Here is a 17,604-nt window from a genome sequence, read left to right on the forward strand (position 1 = left end):
ACATTTAAGTACCCCCCAAAGTACGAAAGGGTTTATTGCCCGACTATACAAAGCCCTGATTACCAGAGACCATTTGAACCGCCCCTCGCCGGAGGTTAAATGGGAAGCAGAATTAAATCTTGGAGATCAACCCGGGGTTTGGAAGACCATATGAAAAGTGGTCTGGGGGTCATCCATCTCTACACAATACAAAATGCATAATGCATGTATACTAGTTAGATGGCATTACACTCCTAAAAGATTGTCTAAAATGTTCCCAGCAAACCCCCTCACTGCTGGAGAGGCTGTGGGGAAATCAGCGATTATTGGCATCAGTGGTGGGGCAGCGACAAGGTTAAAATGTACTGGAAAGAGGTTTTAGGTTGGATCCAAGACATTGACAGGATCCCCAGAGTACTCACACCGACTCTGGTACTGTTTGGGGTGGATTCCGATGATGAAGATTCTCATGAGTCCCTAACACACATGCCACGAAATGTATTATTAGCTGCCAGAGTATGTTTGACTATCAAATGGAAATCAACAGTTCTCCCCTCAAAAGGGAATGGCTTAGTAAAGCACATGCAATATACAAAATGGAAAGCCTGACAGCAGCAGCTATGGAATCCCGTAGGAACATAGACTCAATCTGGTTACCCTTTAAGGAGTATTATAGGGAATGCTGGGCCCCTCACTGCTGCACTAAGTAAAATCCACATCCAATATTTGCCACTGATGTAACAATAAGGCTGACGAAGGTATACACTCACATAATGAAGTAAACCACGAAACAACTAGGCCTGAACAATAATTTAGTGAGTTTCCCCTCTAGGGCCCGTTTGGCCCTCCAAATGTGCAATATAGTTCACCACCTTATTCCGATGAGTGGGGGCTGGGGGGTCAGGTGGGAAGGGTGGGTGGAGGGGATATACACAAGTTATGAGGTTTTTGGTCAATTGCTTTTTTCTGAACAAATTGTATGAAGATAAGTTAGAGCTATGCTGACCTTTACTGTGATGTGAACATGTAAAGTGTTATATTTGTATTAAAAAACAATAAAGACTATTTAAAAAAAAGAGAACTAAAAAACTTGGGGAAGGGAGATATCTTGGACAGTACAAGACGCCATTCTGACATATGATTTAGCATCACTACTTTTCCTTTTACATCTCCCTTTACACTTTTTGTATGCTAAAATATGCCATCTTCCCAGGTTTCTGGACTACTTAACCAAACAGATTAGTTGGGTCTTTTTGCTATTCTTCTGACTGATTTCTTTCTGTTAAGGTTAGGATTTGTTAGAAAAGGCCATTTACTCCCATCTTAGCTATGGAGCCAGATAGGAGTTTTTTTCCAATCCCTTGAAACTGCCAATAAAGGTGTTGAAACTTATACACTTGTATTGTCTAACTCATGGTGCCTTGCCCGTCTTACAAGAGCAAACGCTACGGAAAGCAATTGCTACAATTTAAAACTTTGTAAAACCAATGAAGTGGTCATGTGTGACCAGTTACGATTCCCAGAGGAAGAGTGACCTCTGAAGCTTTATTAACGGCGATTATAATGCTTATAAAGAGAAGTCAAGTGTTGAAACCTTGTTATTTGAAGTTGGAGAGAGCAAGCATTGCCCAAGCCAAGCTTGAACCAGGTATTCTCCAATTAACTAGCCTTTCCCAAAGCCAGAAAAAAGTTTTTTTTTAAATTGTGAGCCAAGTAGAACTTCAGCCTTGCCTAAGATACAAGTGTGCAAGCATTACCTGAAACCAAGAGAGTGGCACCAAAACCTCTGGGTAATTATTCTGGCTAACAGTAGACAAAGGGTTAAAAGGCAAAGTTGGGGAAGGGAAACTTGCTGCTTATAAATATTTTGTTGAAATTGTTACAATTTATATTGTCAAAGACAGTAGGAAGAAGATAGAAGTGTGTCCTAAAGGTAATTCCAGGTTGTTTCTGGTTGCAGACAGACAAAGGCAGAGAGGCTGCTCCTCTAAAAAGGGAAAGGTTCAGGGGAAGAGTGCCTTGTCTACTTGATGGAACAGAAATAGTCAAAATTGAATCTTGTTCTATCTGACGACTGTTTCAAGTTACAAAATACTGAAGTTGTGGTGGCACATTGTGGCATACAGACAGGAAAGTCACAGAGGCTACCCCTCTAGAAAAGGAAGGTTCAGAGTAAGAGTGCCGTGCCTACTTGAAAGTGTTGAAATACCCCCAAGTAAATCTTTTCATAAAAAGTGGCTAAGTAAAGAAGCTGTGGTGGTGTATTTGGTTGTCAGTAGATGCAAGACTTCAGTAGCATAAATGAACTGGAATGCTATGAGGCAAAGGAGTAGGTCCTCATGGTAAACTCTTGTAGAAGTTGAAGTTGTTGAAGTGGAAGTAAAAGCGCTGTGAAGTCATCCAGACAAAAATATCTACAGTGATTTCTAATCTTGTAAAGAGAGACATAGCAACTGTTAACCCAGAGCTGTGTTTCACTAACATTTGAATTGTGATAATTCTTCTTGAACAACTGGAAGTTATGGCAAAGAATTGTGGCTGGGAATGACATGAATGCTATATTGGCGAAGTGGAAAGTCTTATCACCAAAAGGAGAAGCGTTTCTGTTACTGGAACTTTGGTTAACAAAACCTTACTTTGACATTGAAGATATCAAGAACTGAATTGAGACTGTATTACATAGATGGATTTCCTTGTTTCTTTGTGTTGAACATTGGAGCGGAGGGTTTATGGTCAAAGGTTCGAATCAAAAGATTTGATAAACAAAAGATTTGAAACAAAAGTTTCAAAAACAAAAGTCTCGACATACTATTTTTAACATGGAAAAGCGCATTTCTTTCTAAACCAATCCGTCAACAATAGTCATGGATTGGTTTCAACTGAAATGCACTTTTACATGTTAAAAGTAGCATTTCAATGCTGTTTTGTTTGTAACGTTGAAACGTTACATGGAGCTGTCCAGTGCTGAAATTACAGGACTGGACAGCTCCATGTAACATTTCAAAGTTATTTGTGGATATTGGCATTAAAATGCCTTTTTTTTTTAAACTTTGAAACGTTACATGGAGCTATCCAGGCCTGTAATTTCCGCACTGGACAGCTCCATCTAACGATTTAAGGTTTTAGTGTATATTGGGGGGGTTCCCTTCCAACCCCCCAACCCCCACGCCACCCTCCCACCCCCAACCCTAACCCAAGCCCCAACCCTAACCCAAGTTTCGAAAGGCAAACTTTTGAATTTTTTTCAAATAAATTGTCATTCGAAACTTTTGTATTTTGAAAAAAAAGATTCTAAAGTTTGCCTTTCGAAACTTTTGTATTCGAAAAAATGGCTACACACCGGAGCGGAGTTGGCTTTGAATCCTGGGAAAGGGGAGCTCACCCAGGCATCTAAAAGTTTATCAATAGAGACTGTGAATATCATTGTTGATGTTATTGGAATTGCCATATATTTTCTTTATGCATTTGATGTTTAAGTGTGAGGGCCAGACAGCCTGTGTTAGAGTGTTTACCTTTAGTTTTGATAGGCAGGGAAATCGTCGTCAGAGTAGGGATAGTGAGGTGTTTGATAGCATTTATAATTTAATAAAATTTTATATTTTGAACAATCATCCAAAAGTTGTTTGCCTCTCATTGCTGACCCCTCACATATCTCAAGGACTATGTATATTAAGAAAACAAAATCTAAAAAAAGTCTCAAAAAAATAAATGAGGGGCATTGGATGGTGCATACAAGTGAAGCAGTGCACTAATTTAAAGTATGTGAGGAATCCAAGGATTTAATCCCTTCTTTACCTGAGGGAGCCAACCCCTTATGTAGCCAGGGGGCGCCAGCAGCTACCTGATCCTGACACGGGGGTGGCTATATGAGGGAGGACGCCGCTGAGGGGAGGTAGCTCTCAGGGATACTCGATGGCATCAGTGGAGGAAAACACATATCCTCCTTTTTCTTTAAAGGGTGCTTCCCCAGTATCCATGCCGTAATGGTATGTTTTTACCCTCATTTCCTCCCCCGGTGTAAGGTTGTTGTGTCTAATCTCCAAACTCCCAATAAGGAAAATATGCGGGCCACTGAGATGAGGAAGAGGCAGGGAATAGGGGGGATTACTCCCCAGATAACTCAATGTCCATCTCCACTGAAGTATCTAAAATCTAATTTGCCATTTAGAACTAATGGGGTCCCTTTTTCCAACTCTACGTATAGGTCACCAAACTTACCATCTAAAACTACTAAAGACACTTTCTCAGACCCTACTGATAAGGTACACAGACTGACTTCCCTTTTTTTAATGCTGGAAGTACTGCCACGAGGAAAAGGGGGCAAGTAATAAAGATTGTGAAAGGCCGGGAACACACGCTGCACTCTAGTTGTTGCAAGCACATTTTGGCAGGAAGGACATTTAAACGGTATCGGGTAATAATATCGCCATATATATGGTCACCGTAAATAATATCGCTGGGAAAATGTTGTGGCGATATTATTTGGGTGGCCATATATATGTGGACAGGGCCCAAAATAAATAAATAAATAAATAATAATTTTAACCCCCCCCGCATGTTCCATGCAATAATGTCGCCATTATTCTGGCGACATTATTGCATGGAACCATTTAAACCAGGAAATCAGCTGATGAGAGAAGCCTGTCCGGAAAACACCTGTCCGCTCGAAGTTGACTGAGGGACTGCTAAGTGTGAGCGAGGTTCGTTGAGCCAACCGGCTCATGAGAGGAACCGAGGGAGGCAGGCTGTAGAATCCGGTAAGCCATGGGAACGCCAGAGCAGGAAGGACAGCTTTCAGGTGCATAGCTACACCGGAGAGCAGCCTCTGCGCCACTGGAGTCCAGGGAAACAGGCAGCTGGCAAGCGACAGCTGTGAGAAGGAATGGAACCACAATGCAGAGGCAGCGAGGCCCCAAGGAACTAGCTGGACACCGACAGACTGCTGCAGGTTCACCGCGGGAAAGCCAATTCCCGCTACAGTAACCCAGTGAGTCCGCCCAAGGGAAGAGGGGACACCGGGGAATTCTGACACTGGTACCAAAAGGAAATAGAAGTAAATGATATGAATGAGACAGAACGAAGTGTGCCATAAGTCTTAAAGGAACAGAACAATATAATAAAACAAGACTGTCAAGTTTGTAACTGTTTTGCATTTAAAGAAATTCCTGGCAGGAGAGTATATTAGGCATTTCAAGTTACAATTATATGAAACCAAGTATATGGGAACATGTATTTTTGCATATAAAGAAAGCCCTGGTAGGACATTATACCAGACATTTCAAGTCACAAGTGTATGAGGATAAATATATCAGCGCAAGTGGTGTGCATACAAATAAAGTCCTCACATTCACAAATCAGAAGTGTCTAAATATAAAGAAAGCCTTGGCAGGAGAGTGTGCCAGGCAAGACCAAGCTGGACAATATATGAAATATATTATGTGAGGAAAGATCTAACAAGAGATAACTAAGGAGTGTGAGTGAAACATATCCAGGAGTGAAATAAGCTTAGCAGTACACCAGGCAGTCTACTAAGATTCAGGTTGTCAATCAAGTTAATTTGAAAATTAATTGTTTTGATTTAAAGAGTCTCAAGGAACTGTGTGAAGAGAAATCCAGGGAAAGGGAATTATCCTTTTGTACTGTGAACTGTATTCACTTGGAACTTTTGCACACTTTAAGGCCAGAGATATTTCCCTTTAATGTTAGAGTTGATTTAAGAATGCGAGTGTCAGAAAAGTACTTTGGACACTGTACCAATTGTTTTGGACATGCAGACAAAGGACCGACCCATTAGTTTTGTTTTGGTATGGAGAATACCTCAGAGCAGGGACAGAGAGGCGTTTTCCAAACCCACTTTTGTTTAATAAAAGTATATGGCCAAAATCATGAACTCACTGTGTCCGAGTTTCATGCCTGCTCCTTAACAGGTAGAAGTAGTATAGTATGATGGTCATATATAGAGAGCGGAATATAGTATTTTGGGATATTCTGAGGGTTTAAGTTGCCAGATTAAAGGACAGTACTGTGTGTGTGGCAATGCATTTCCAGGCTCTTAACGTAAGAAACTTGAGTCAGCGTGTGATATTACAAAGGGTCTGATAAATTTAAAGAGTCAGGGTCCTGTTTTGTACATAGTGCACTCAACAGAGAAGTTATTTCACAATGTGCAAGTTGCTGCATTGGCACTTTTTAGAGTAGAGTTAATGTGTCTATATTTCTGAATGGCTATTGTAATGATTCGTGGGAATTTGTTTCTTCTCTCCAGGTGGATTCCCCCCCCCCCGCCTCCCCTGGTGAGGCTAAGGAGGTGAGACTGCTCTGCAACAGCTCCCTAGGGGTCGAGGCAAGTGGGACCTCACTGGGAGAGACTGCATCTTAGGGGACAATGACTCCCATTCCTGTGAGGCACTCCAGAAACCATTAAACACAATGGCATACATGGGACTCTCTAAAATACCGAGGTCTTACAAGTCCCGAGACATGGGTAAAGAAAAAGTAAATCTAGGCCATTATCAAGAAGAAAGAGAACGTGTCCCTTTAAATTCAATTCTCCAATCAACAGACACAAGTATGTTGAATAGGGAGTACATGCAGAAGGAACAACGTGGAGAGAGGAACACCTACGCAGGCAAGGGACGCACTGTTCCTGTGTAACACCTGAAGGAGGCAGAGCAGAAGTGAGCCGTGATGCCTGCGACATTCAAGCTTGCGCTGCACTGAAGGGGGAGACGCATCTAGGATATGCCGTGCCTCTGGCAAGAAGCAGAGAGGGCTAGAGCCAAAAACGAGGTGGCATGACCACGAAGAATACGTAGTGGGCTGGCGGCCCTTAAAGCAATGCTGATACTATCCCGAAAACGAAGAGGCAATCCGACCAGTACAAGGAACACCACAGGAGCAGGAGGGAATACCAGGAACAGGAAGCTGGCGACAGTGAGCCAGAAGCAACAAAGAGCAAGAGAGAAGCTCCAAGACAGGCACAGAGCCCGAAGACGTTCCCCTACATTGCTAAAGGTAAAAGGAAGACTGGGATGCCAAAGGAGAATCGTTATACAGTTCAAGAAACACGTCCCAATACAAGTAAAGAGTAGGTTAATACATAAATTAGTAACTTAAATTGCTTTTATGTAAGAAAAAGAATCATTGAAGTCCCTGAGAGTGAGAGAAAGCGATATCACTACCGTGGAAAAAGGGTAAGTACCCAAGCTTTCCAAGCAGAATGAAGGGAACGTTAGAGAAAGAGAATATTGTGAATGGAAGTACAAAGAAACCTTTAGGAACAATATTAATGTGAGAAAGAAGCTCATAGAAATCCCTGACAGGGAGAACAAGAGAATATTGGTATCAATATCCTGTGAAGAGGAAAAGCACACAAGCTATTCAAGACAAGAAGAAAGGAACCTAAGAGAAAGAGGGTCTTATAAGATGAAGCTCAGAGAGACCACCAAAGTAAACAATATACAAGATAGAGAATATGAGAGTAAGGTGAACCACAATTGTCTCAAAGCCAGAACTACAGAAGTAAGTGCACATTTCCAGGTTGTTCAGAGTTCTTTAAAAAGGATCAAAGAAAGTATAAAAGGTCACATAAAGGTATTCTTCAGGAAGATAGGAAAAGCTAACAATCTCATGAAAGAACTATATTGACTGATACAGCAAGTAACTAGAGACTATCTAAAGATTACCTATTCACAAGCGATCCAAAGACGGATACAAGAAGTATCCTCAGGAGAAAGGAGACATTCTCCTAACCTTAGTTAATTGAAAATAGTGGTAGGGCCAGTTAGATTAGTTTTGGATAGCAGATTTATTCATTTGGACATTCTGAACGACAGACGAACACCCTAGTTACATATATAGGTAGGGAATATCCCATAGCGATAGGGAAAGTTAGGCCTTATTCTTTAATGAATACATTTGGTACATGTCCTCAGAGTGTCGGCGTCCTTCATCTGACCCGCCACACTATCCTGAAGATCTACAATCCATCTAACATTAAAGAGGATTTTATGAGTGCAGTCAATATCACACTGCCCCAGCCAAGTGCTTTGAGTAGGGATCAAAGCCAGCTATTGACTTTGATTATTGAAGGGCCCACCACAGGATCTGGCACCTCGATGCATCTTCTAGCTTGGGTTCTCAGTGAGCAAGTGTTTGTTCATCGTCTCTCCGTTTCTCTTCTTCTCCCTTCTCTCTGATTTGTGCTTCCACCACTCTCTGGACCCAGGCCAACAAAACTAACCACTTCTTTAGTGCTTTATCCTAAACTCACTGTGGCTTAGGCCCCACTGGTCTACCTGCCTGCCTCCAAAACCCATCTATGTGTGGTCCTGTTAGCTTGGCCAATGGTGACGTTCAACCTCGCACCCGTCTGCCCATTTCCTTCTCCTCTGACCATTCTCAAACCGCTCACTGCTTCTGATGTCATTCTCTCTCCTCTCACCACTACTCTCCTGCAACCACCTACTGCTCCAATTCCCTCTTTCTTCTCTCCTCCAACTTAATCCTCACTGGTTATACCTAGTCTCTCCTCTTCCTCCTGGATCACCCCCTTCTCCAAATTCATCCTTTCCTGCATACTCCATACTTCCTCATGTTTGTTTGTTTATTAATTTGTATGGCACACCAAACCCAAAGGTAACTGGGCACAACAGAGAACATATTACATGGATACTTTAAGCTTAGTTACAGAGTAAGGCCCAAGGGTACATGAAGAAAAGAGAAACATTTGCAGATAAATAATTGAACAAATCGGGTGGAGGAGTATACACATGTACAGTTATAGGGGTTAAGAATTCGAGCCCGAGGTAGGTCGCAGTTAATCTTGGGCGTCGTTGGATATGTATGATATCTATGTTATAGATATCTATGATAATCCTCTCTTCCAACTCAGTCCTCTCCCTAACACCCCTTTCCTTGTTTTCCCCATGACCCTGCACACATCTCCTCACTATTAACTTCCATTCAAACTCCCTCACCTTGTGTTTGCCTCTAACCCCTTCTATTCCCAACACACAGGATTTGGGACACTAAGGTTTGAATTTGATACACCTGGACCCTATTGGCGATTAACGTACTGGATTGGTTTATGGCCGGTGGGTGCCTCCCCACCCTCCAGCAGGTGCTTTAAGTGGTCTTAGGATTCCTAGTCACAGCCTCACAGCCACCATCTTGCAAGATGGTTCTGTCATGACTGTTGCTTGATTCCACCAATGTTGGCGGTGTGTGGTGAATTTGTGTGTGTGTGTGTGTGAGAGAGACTGTGCATTCTATACGGTACTTCTACTCTTGGTCTTGCAGCAGACAAATATGAGTGAAATTGAAATCTCATCTGTGGTTCAATCAGCAGATGTTTGCTCATAACTGACTTCCAGCCTTCTATGTGAAATTTGCTGGCTGAGCTTGGTTTCTGCACAAGATGGTTGCACTTTTCTAAGCCTCTTATCCTGCACCATTAAGGGGGAATATATGCGGACTGCGTGAGAAGGCTGGGAAAGATGATGGGCTCCAGGGGTCAACATCTCTGAGCAGATGGCATTCTCTGGTCTGCACAGTAAATCCACCCCATATCCCAACTTCTCACCTGTAACCTTGTCACAAAACTCGGAGGTCATTGTCCATTGAGATCTGTGCGTAACCTGCACATTTTTGGTTCAGATCCGAGCAGGAAAGGGACAACTTTTCCTTCTGTTCTCAGTAAACTCTGTACCATTAAAGTGGGTTCTAGTAACATTTGCTATTTACAGACCTTCAGAATGGAAAAACCCTATTAATTCTGAAATAAAATAAAGTTAACATTGACATAACTACTTCACCATTCATTAAAATTGAGAAATAAATCACCAAATACAATTACATTGTATTTTCCACCACCTCACACAATAAAAACTCACCACTTTTCCTCCTGACTTATGATCAAATGGCACCATGGTGATACGTTTGGAATCCCTCTGGTAAGTGCAGTAATGCTTGACCCACGAGGTACCGAAGTGTCCTGTAACAAAACAGCAAGAGCAAGACATGAGTGACAGATTTCATGACATGGGTTTCAATGTTTCTTGAAAACATGGCTCCCTGAGGGCACCAAAATAGCAAAGATAGCTTATTGTCAGCAGCCTTGGCAATGATTGCCTGCCCTGAAGGGGCCAACTTATGCAAGACTACTAGGTGGTTTGCCTTTCTGGTGCCTTTCTATGACTTACAATACGTTGTTATGCCTTGCTTGCCTTTTCATGCTTACTATGTTATGTTATAGTTAGTTATATGTGGCTTCAATATTGTCTGCACTCCAGACCTAACTGCATATCGAGGTCTCTGCTGACTGCTCACCATATGTACATGCTGATATTCTGCATTCCAACACACAATACGCATACTAACTATGGCACCCACACGTGGCAATTGGACACCCATCTCAACTAGCATCAAGCATCAGAACATTACACTTCTACAGGCAACTCTCATACCACAACAAAACCAAAACAAAAAATGTCAGAACACGACTGTCTCCATGCTCTCGACACTGAAACCCTGGAAAGTAACCCGCACACAGAGGCCAAGGTACTTCCGATTTGCATACATCATGCACCAGTGAAAGGTATATTGAATTGTTCCTCTCTTTCAACTAACCTCATCCACCCCCTTTAGATCTAGGGGAGTGCCTCAAGACCATTCAGAAGGTAGCAGGGTGCAGTATTAATCACTGTTCGCATACATAACAGAACATACTACACAGTGCTAGTGTGTGTAATGCAAAAAGGTAGCAGAACACCTATATTTGATAGAAATATCACTGGATTACAAAAACCATGAAGCACATGTATCAACGTTTCGTCCAATTTCGCTCTATGGCAAAGCTCTTCATAAACTTTAACAGCTAATTCATGACTCTTAACCAATAGCCATAGGGACATGGGAAGACTGACAAGACTAGAGTGAGCAAAATCAGAAATATAATATTGTATGTCAGCAAATGTAAACTTATCTGCTCCTGATGTCACTACATGGTGTGTCCAACATGTTCCTCAGAAGTGTTTGGTTTGGTCTGGGAGGTGAAAGTGCTATGGGAATTAAACCTGTGCCCTTGCATAGTAAACCTTTGCGCTTGCACCTATCGGGGGTCCACAGTAATTCCTTAGGCAAGTGGGACCCTCACACTTGCAATGAGACAACTCCAGGGCAACCATCTAACGTAGCTGGTGAATACTTGTGAGGAATGGCAAGGAGCTAAGGAGGTTTTAAGATTGTCAATGAAGGCACCTGGATTTGTATGAAGCTAAGGGGATGGCTAGTGGGCGCCATGCATGCCATGGTGGAAACCGCGATATGAAATGTATGGAATGCGGTTTAGAAACTGTTTTATGTGCTAGTGCATCCCAGGGTGCTGCCCAAGGTGCCCAAAATGTTGCCAAGAGAGAAGGTGGTGTTGAACTTAGTGAGACCGGTATCCAGTGATTTGAATGAATAAAAAATAAAGAACACATTTTAAACGAAACAAAAACAATTAAAAAATACCGAATTTTGGGGTTCGGGAAGGGTTTAAAACTTGGGGAAATAGGGGCTTGCGGGGGACCTCCCCGCAACCCTCACCTCCACCCATAAAAAGATCTTTTTTTCATTCTTTTCGTTTTCGGTAACAAGGCATTCTTTAGTTTTGTTATTCGATTAAAATCACGTAGAACCAGTGATACCACTGAACCAAAAGGATATCTACAACTAGTATAACGTGGTCATGATAGACCTTTATTCAAAATAGCCTGAGGTTTAAAGTGGCCACTCACAGACAGTAATCAGGTTCCTGTAGAATGTCTACTGGATTGATGGCTTCCCAGCGAAAGTGCCGTTTGGTCAGAAATCCCTTTATTGTTGTCATTTTGCTAACTGTGGCAGTCGCCTTTACTCCTTGATGGCATTTTGGTGTTATGACTAATTTTTGTCAATAGCTAGACATTCTCCAAAGTCTCAATGACTGAAGTTGATTTTTTGATGTGCTAGCCTTTAAGTCTTACAGTGCACGAGTACTGTAAAGTGCCTCATTTTTACTCTGGGTGTATCCCGTCACCTAGAATCACAGGTTGATGGCAGCTGTGTACATATATTTGGATTGCACTGTTGGATAGCCTTTCACTGTGTTGGTAGCTACTCACTCCCTAAAAAGGATCATATTGGGTACCAGGTGTTTAAGTTCGCTGGTCATTTCCTTTTTAGCCATTCGTGCTAATTTTCACAGCGGGAACTGCCTTTTTGGCCTTTCCGCTTATGTGAGCTCTGACTCAGAGCTCACTGTGAAGGCCATCACAATCAGTTTTATTTCTCATAGGCCCCGGACTAGATGAGCCATGTTCAGAGCAGCACCTCATTCAGAACTGCGGAGGTGACGTGGTGGAAGTTATGAATGATTGCGCTTGGCTAGCACACACGAAGAATCCCAAAAGGCTGTGCAGCTGTGATATTAGTCTCTGCCCAGGGCGGTAACGCACCATATAACAGACAAGACGTCAGCAACTAAGGCAACAATCTGATGAATCCTGTGGATCACTCCCTAAAACCCTGCCTAAAGTCTCATCCCAGGTGGCCAGTGAAAGGCAGACACTTCCTGATCCTAACCTTGGGGGTGGGGTATTGCAGGAGAATCGCCTCAGAGGAGACAAGGCACAGGGTGCTGAGGGGATCCCGTGGGATGAAACACAGTATTTATCCTTAGAAGGGAAGAACCTTTTAAAGATTCCAAGACATATAATGGCTTATTGTCGTTATGATATATTTGACCCACATATTAAGTCTGTGGATGAGGGTAAAGCTGCTGTAACATATTGAAAAAAAATCCAAGGAAGGAAAAAACATTTGAAACTTCTAAGGCTAGAGATCCCTCTTACTCCCAGAGGTACAGCCAAAAGGGAATCTATACATATTGGTTTAAACAAACTGCTTTCTTCTTTACAAATGAATTCTTGTGATTTTTCCTTAAATGCTTTTAAGGGAAATTAATCTACATTTAAAAATAGGAAGTTGAAAATAAAACATACTTTTGTTGATTGGGACTACAAGTCCCATAATCCCAGAAGTACTGGGACGAGGAAGAGGGATGAAAAGCAATACTGCAGGAGTGTTCAGACTTTTAAGCCTAATCACCCACAGCTGGGGGAAACAGAGAGGCTTAAAAGCCCCCCTCAGGTGCAGGCCATTCGATGGAGCAGTGACTGGAGTGATCGCAGTAGCAATAGTGGCAGAAGGAAGAAAGCCCTGTGCTGGCGATCCAGGCAGAAGTGGGTGAACAGAAAGGATGCCGAGACTTTGATCACACAGATTCTAGCTGCCTATTCTGGGAGAGTCCTGCTTCCCCAAAATCTGAAGAGCAGAGGATGCACCTTCATAGAGGAAGGGTGTATGGCCAAAAGAAGCCTGAAGCAGTCTAAGTCCAGTGCAACGCAAATGGAACAAGACAGAAGCCAGTGAGTGTTACTGAGCGTTCTGTATCCAGTAGAATCACTCGCATAGGAGTGGAAGTTGTCTGAACGTGACCGTTGATTACTGGACAATGGGAAGTGATAAAAAAGTAGCGCTCGCGCAGGAGTGAACTTTTTTCCCCTTTACTCACGTAACAGTATAAATAATACTGTGAAACACATTGATTGAAGGTCAAAACATCCAAAACAAATGAAAGACTGGTCGCGTGTACTTAAAAATTATTTGGAGGTAAAGGTTAACCTGAGAATCCATTATGAAGCAGTTGAAAACAAAGTTGGCACATTTTGAGAAATCATCCACCTCACATTTCTGACCACTCACAAATCCCTGCGCTGAGAACCAGAACGAGGGTCACATGGGTGCTGGCCACCAGATTGGGTCCCATTACGTATGATGGAAAGAATTGCTGCAGGCGGAGACAGTCACGTGGGCAGGCCCAGCGGAATTGTGCCGACATAGCAAGGTGCTGAAATGCCATGCCCCTCAGGGTGGTGGATGCCCTGCTAGGAAATTCATTGTTAATGTGTCAACCTGACTTTCTGTACGAACTGCACTATGTAAAACCCCATATAAATCCTGAAGTTTCCGTACTAGGAGGAAACAAGGGAGTGGGGGCTCATTTTCAGGACTGCGATATTTTGCCAGATTCCCAGGCGATTTCTGTACATCTGTATGGAAATAAACCTGACTCTATGTTTGCTGCCTGGGCTACTTATTGAATTTATTGGTGGGATTTCCACATCACAAAGGCGTTTTTGTGAGACTAAGGTGATTTAAGCTGGATGAGGATCACCCAGACTGCTCAATCCAAATCCCTGTGTGTGCGCATACAACTAGAAAGGGGGGTTGAAACTGCCTTTCAAAATTGCGTGGAGATGAAAATGTGCATTATGCAAGGGTGTTTACTGAAGAGCTTGGTTAGCTTCTGGGAGGTTGGTGTGCAGTGGACCATCCTATGTCCTGTCCTGCAACCCTTTGTGTCAACCGGGGCAACCTGTTCGAACATTTGTGGATTCAGTTACAGATATCACTAAGGTGCATCACTTAATTTAAGTCCCTCTGGTATGCAGCCCCACCAAACAATTCTGGGACAAGAAACAGCCTAGTGTGGGCGTACAAATTTAGTTTTATTCAAATAAAGTCAATTGAAATGTGGTCTCCTAACTTTATGCGGGGGAAGTCACCACAATCAAATATATATATATATATATATATATATATATATATATACACACACACATAAGTATTGGTAGCTGGTTCTCAGCACATGTGGTCACACAATAGATCAATTAATTATATTTCTGAACTAATTGTAACAATGTAATTTCTAAACAGCAGACTCTAAATCCATAACTACATTGCCACTTATCGGTCAGTGTATTTAACTACTTCAAATAACATTTACATAGAACTATTTGTCTTTCATAAATAGCAGATTAAAACCTTTATTTTCTACTATACCAAAAAGAAGTATTGGTAACAGAGTAACGTATTTATAGACGGGGTGCAGTAGGTTTCTAGCATATCCATGGACGTTGAATGCAAGTTGTGGTGCGTTGCAGAAGTCTTGTTAGCCATGTGTTTAGGGACACTGTGCTATCAATTTAGAACGCGCAGTGTAGGGGTACATCCGCTCAACAGTGGAATATAATTTTATGATTTTCTAATAAAGTAATACACCTTGCACTTTACTTCGCAGGATGGGTCCACTAGATCTTCTCCCTACTGTGCAATGATATGAGCAAAGAGGTAAAGTAATTTACTTTAGCATCCTTGTCTACAGAGGAATCGGCCTAGCTAAGTTCTCTTTCATCCCTAATGATCCCTTTTTAAATATCCATGGTTTTCACAGGTTGCAAATTGTTAATCAAGCATGGGGATGTGGAAATGTGCACCCATCCACAAATCTGGTGTCAAGCTACACCTATGTAAGCCTGCAGGATTTCATTTAGTTGGCTTTTGATTTACTAAGTTATCTGCACAGAAATGCTATCTATTGCCATGTAAAACATAACTGGCTTAGCTTAACTACAGTGGGAAAGAAAAAAGCAGCTCCAAATTTAGATGCTCGTGCATTCTATTTGGAATGAACTTCCCCTAGTTGAAGTCCCTCCCAGTCCGCCCACTCTTGGGATTTAGCGGAGAAATGGTTCTACAAGACCTCTGTCTAATTGCATTGGGGAATTTTCATACTTACTTTTGAAAACTTTTTTAAGGCACAGAGCCAGCAAGGACCCTCAAATGTTTTCAAGGAATCCCCATTAAGCTGGCCCCTTCTGGTGCCTCTCTCTTAGGAATGAAGGTCGGCCTCGCGTAAATCTGCTTCAGGCTTCCTCATGGATAAGGCCCCATTCATTTCCAGATAGTATCCAAGGTCAACACTCATCTTTTCGGGAACTGGGGGGTTCCCCTTTTCTGTAGTGTTCAGAATCATAGCTCCCATATTTCTCATGTGTTTCTACTTATATCATGCAAATTAATCTGACACTATGTCTTTGTTACATCACGCTTTCTAGTTGGCCAGGTCTTTCCATTGGCTTGCTTAACCGGCAGACACTCTCAGAGAATACACTCCTTAGTGTTCATAGGATGATCATATTTGATCATTTAAACAGCCTCTCTCTGTTGCCCACCACCCTCCTACCCTTAAAACAAACCATACCCATTTCCCACCTCCTCTCTCCCTCCCTCCCTCTCTCCATTGAGGGGTCAGAAATGTGAGACGGACAACTTTGTGAATGTTTTTCAAAAGATGCCATTTTATGAACTCAGAAGGTTAGATAAGCGCCTCACTACCCATAACCCTGATGAGGATTACCTTGCCTAAAATAAACTAAAGCAAATGCTCTAACAAAAGCATTCTGTCCCTCACACTTAAACACACACCAACCTAACAAGGTAATATATGGCAGTTCAGCAGCAACAAATGTAACAGTTAAATTCACATAATAACAATTGTTTCTCCTTCTAATCTGGATGAATTCCCCTTGCCCAGATTCAAGAAGGAATTTGTTCACAGTTCCAAAATATAATGTTACGGGATTTCTGTCTCGTAACAAAGTTCCACTTCAGTTCTCCTTTTGTTCCAACTTGATAATACAAGAGTTCCAACTTGGCTTCAACCAACAGTTAACAAGCATTCAAATGAAAAATCTCTTTGGCAGGATATTTCTGCACCAGTTAACAAAATCACTTGCTTCAATTAAATTAATTTGTCAGGATGATTCATTAACTCACAAAACACTTTAGTGGTTTTAAACTTCAAGACTTGAGCAAACCACGGTACTTAAATAGTTTCCACCTGGTTCGCCCCCCTACTAAGACAAGATTTTCTGCTCTGGTGTGCTCTCCTGCCATAACAGATCAAAATACTACAATGTTCTCTGACCTGGTGTACCCTCCTGCCAGACCAGAATAAACTACTACTTGCAAGTACTTCTTTGGTAAAGGTTGAACTCAAACAGGTTAGCATATAAGAAACAAGAACAGACTAACGAAGAGTAGCAGTCCTGCAGTGGAGGCTCTCTTTTTTGCTTTGTTTGCAGTCTGCCTTTTGTGTCATTCCTGTAAAGGCGGAGAACCTGTTTAAACACACTGCCCTACCGCGGAGTGGCGCAGTGTAGTAAAGAGTAGCAGTCTTGCAGCCCGCTGCCCACGCTATGTGAGCCCCTTGAGAATTCTACAGCGATTCAATTAATTCAGCGAAGCCGGACCATCAGACTAACCGGCAAGGTATGGAGCAGAACCCATGCGCTCAGACGAGAGCCAAGCTCATTTGCAGTCGAAGACTGGTGAAGTCCAACCCTCGTCAACTATGAGAATTCAAAAAAGACTTTTCTCTGTTTGAGTGCTTGAATGACTGTCTGGTGCCTGCCTCCCCTACCGAGACAGACTCCAGCAGTCCATTAAAGCTCTCCTTCCCGACTGATACTTCCATTACTAACCCGAATGTTCCTTCCTCGACAATTTTCATAAACACTGCAGTCTGTAAACCAAATGAACAAGATCTGACAATCCACAAGGATTTGACAAACAATACTACTGTCCTGTTGTCATCCCCCATGTTATCCCAGGTGAATTTGTCAGATGCAGTGATAGACCCGCAGCTTCAACTGTCTTGGCTGTCGGAAAGCCCTGTAATGTCGATTTCTGGTGAGA

At 42.3% G+C, this 17,604-nt stretch overlaps 1 protein-coding gene across 2 annotated transcripts in view; it reads right to left on the minus strand.

The window, feature by feature from the left end:
* Positions 1-17,604, minus strand: part of ARHGAP26 (Rho GTPase activating protein 26) — a 2,838,701-nt gene that overhangs the window by 1,952,871 nt on the left and 868,226 nt on the right. For both annotated transcript variants that reach the window (XM_069652460.1, XM_069652459.1), the window contains exon 9: positions 9,873-9,973. In XM_069652460.1, the coding sequence (XP_069508561.1) occupies positions 9,873-9,973 (101 nt within the window). The remainder of the gene's footprint in view (positions 1-9,872; positions 9,974-17,604) is intronic.

The sequence above is a fragment of the Ambystoma mexicanum genome, chromosome 3p, assembly GCF_040938575.1.
Source record: "Ambystoma mexicanum isolate Mex_15411 chromosome 3p, UKY_AmexF1_1, whole genome shotgun sequence".
Classification (NCBI taxonomy): Eukaryota; Metazoa; Chordata; class Amphibia; order Caudata; family Ambystomatidae; genus Ambystoma; species Ambystoma mexicanum.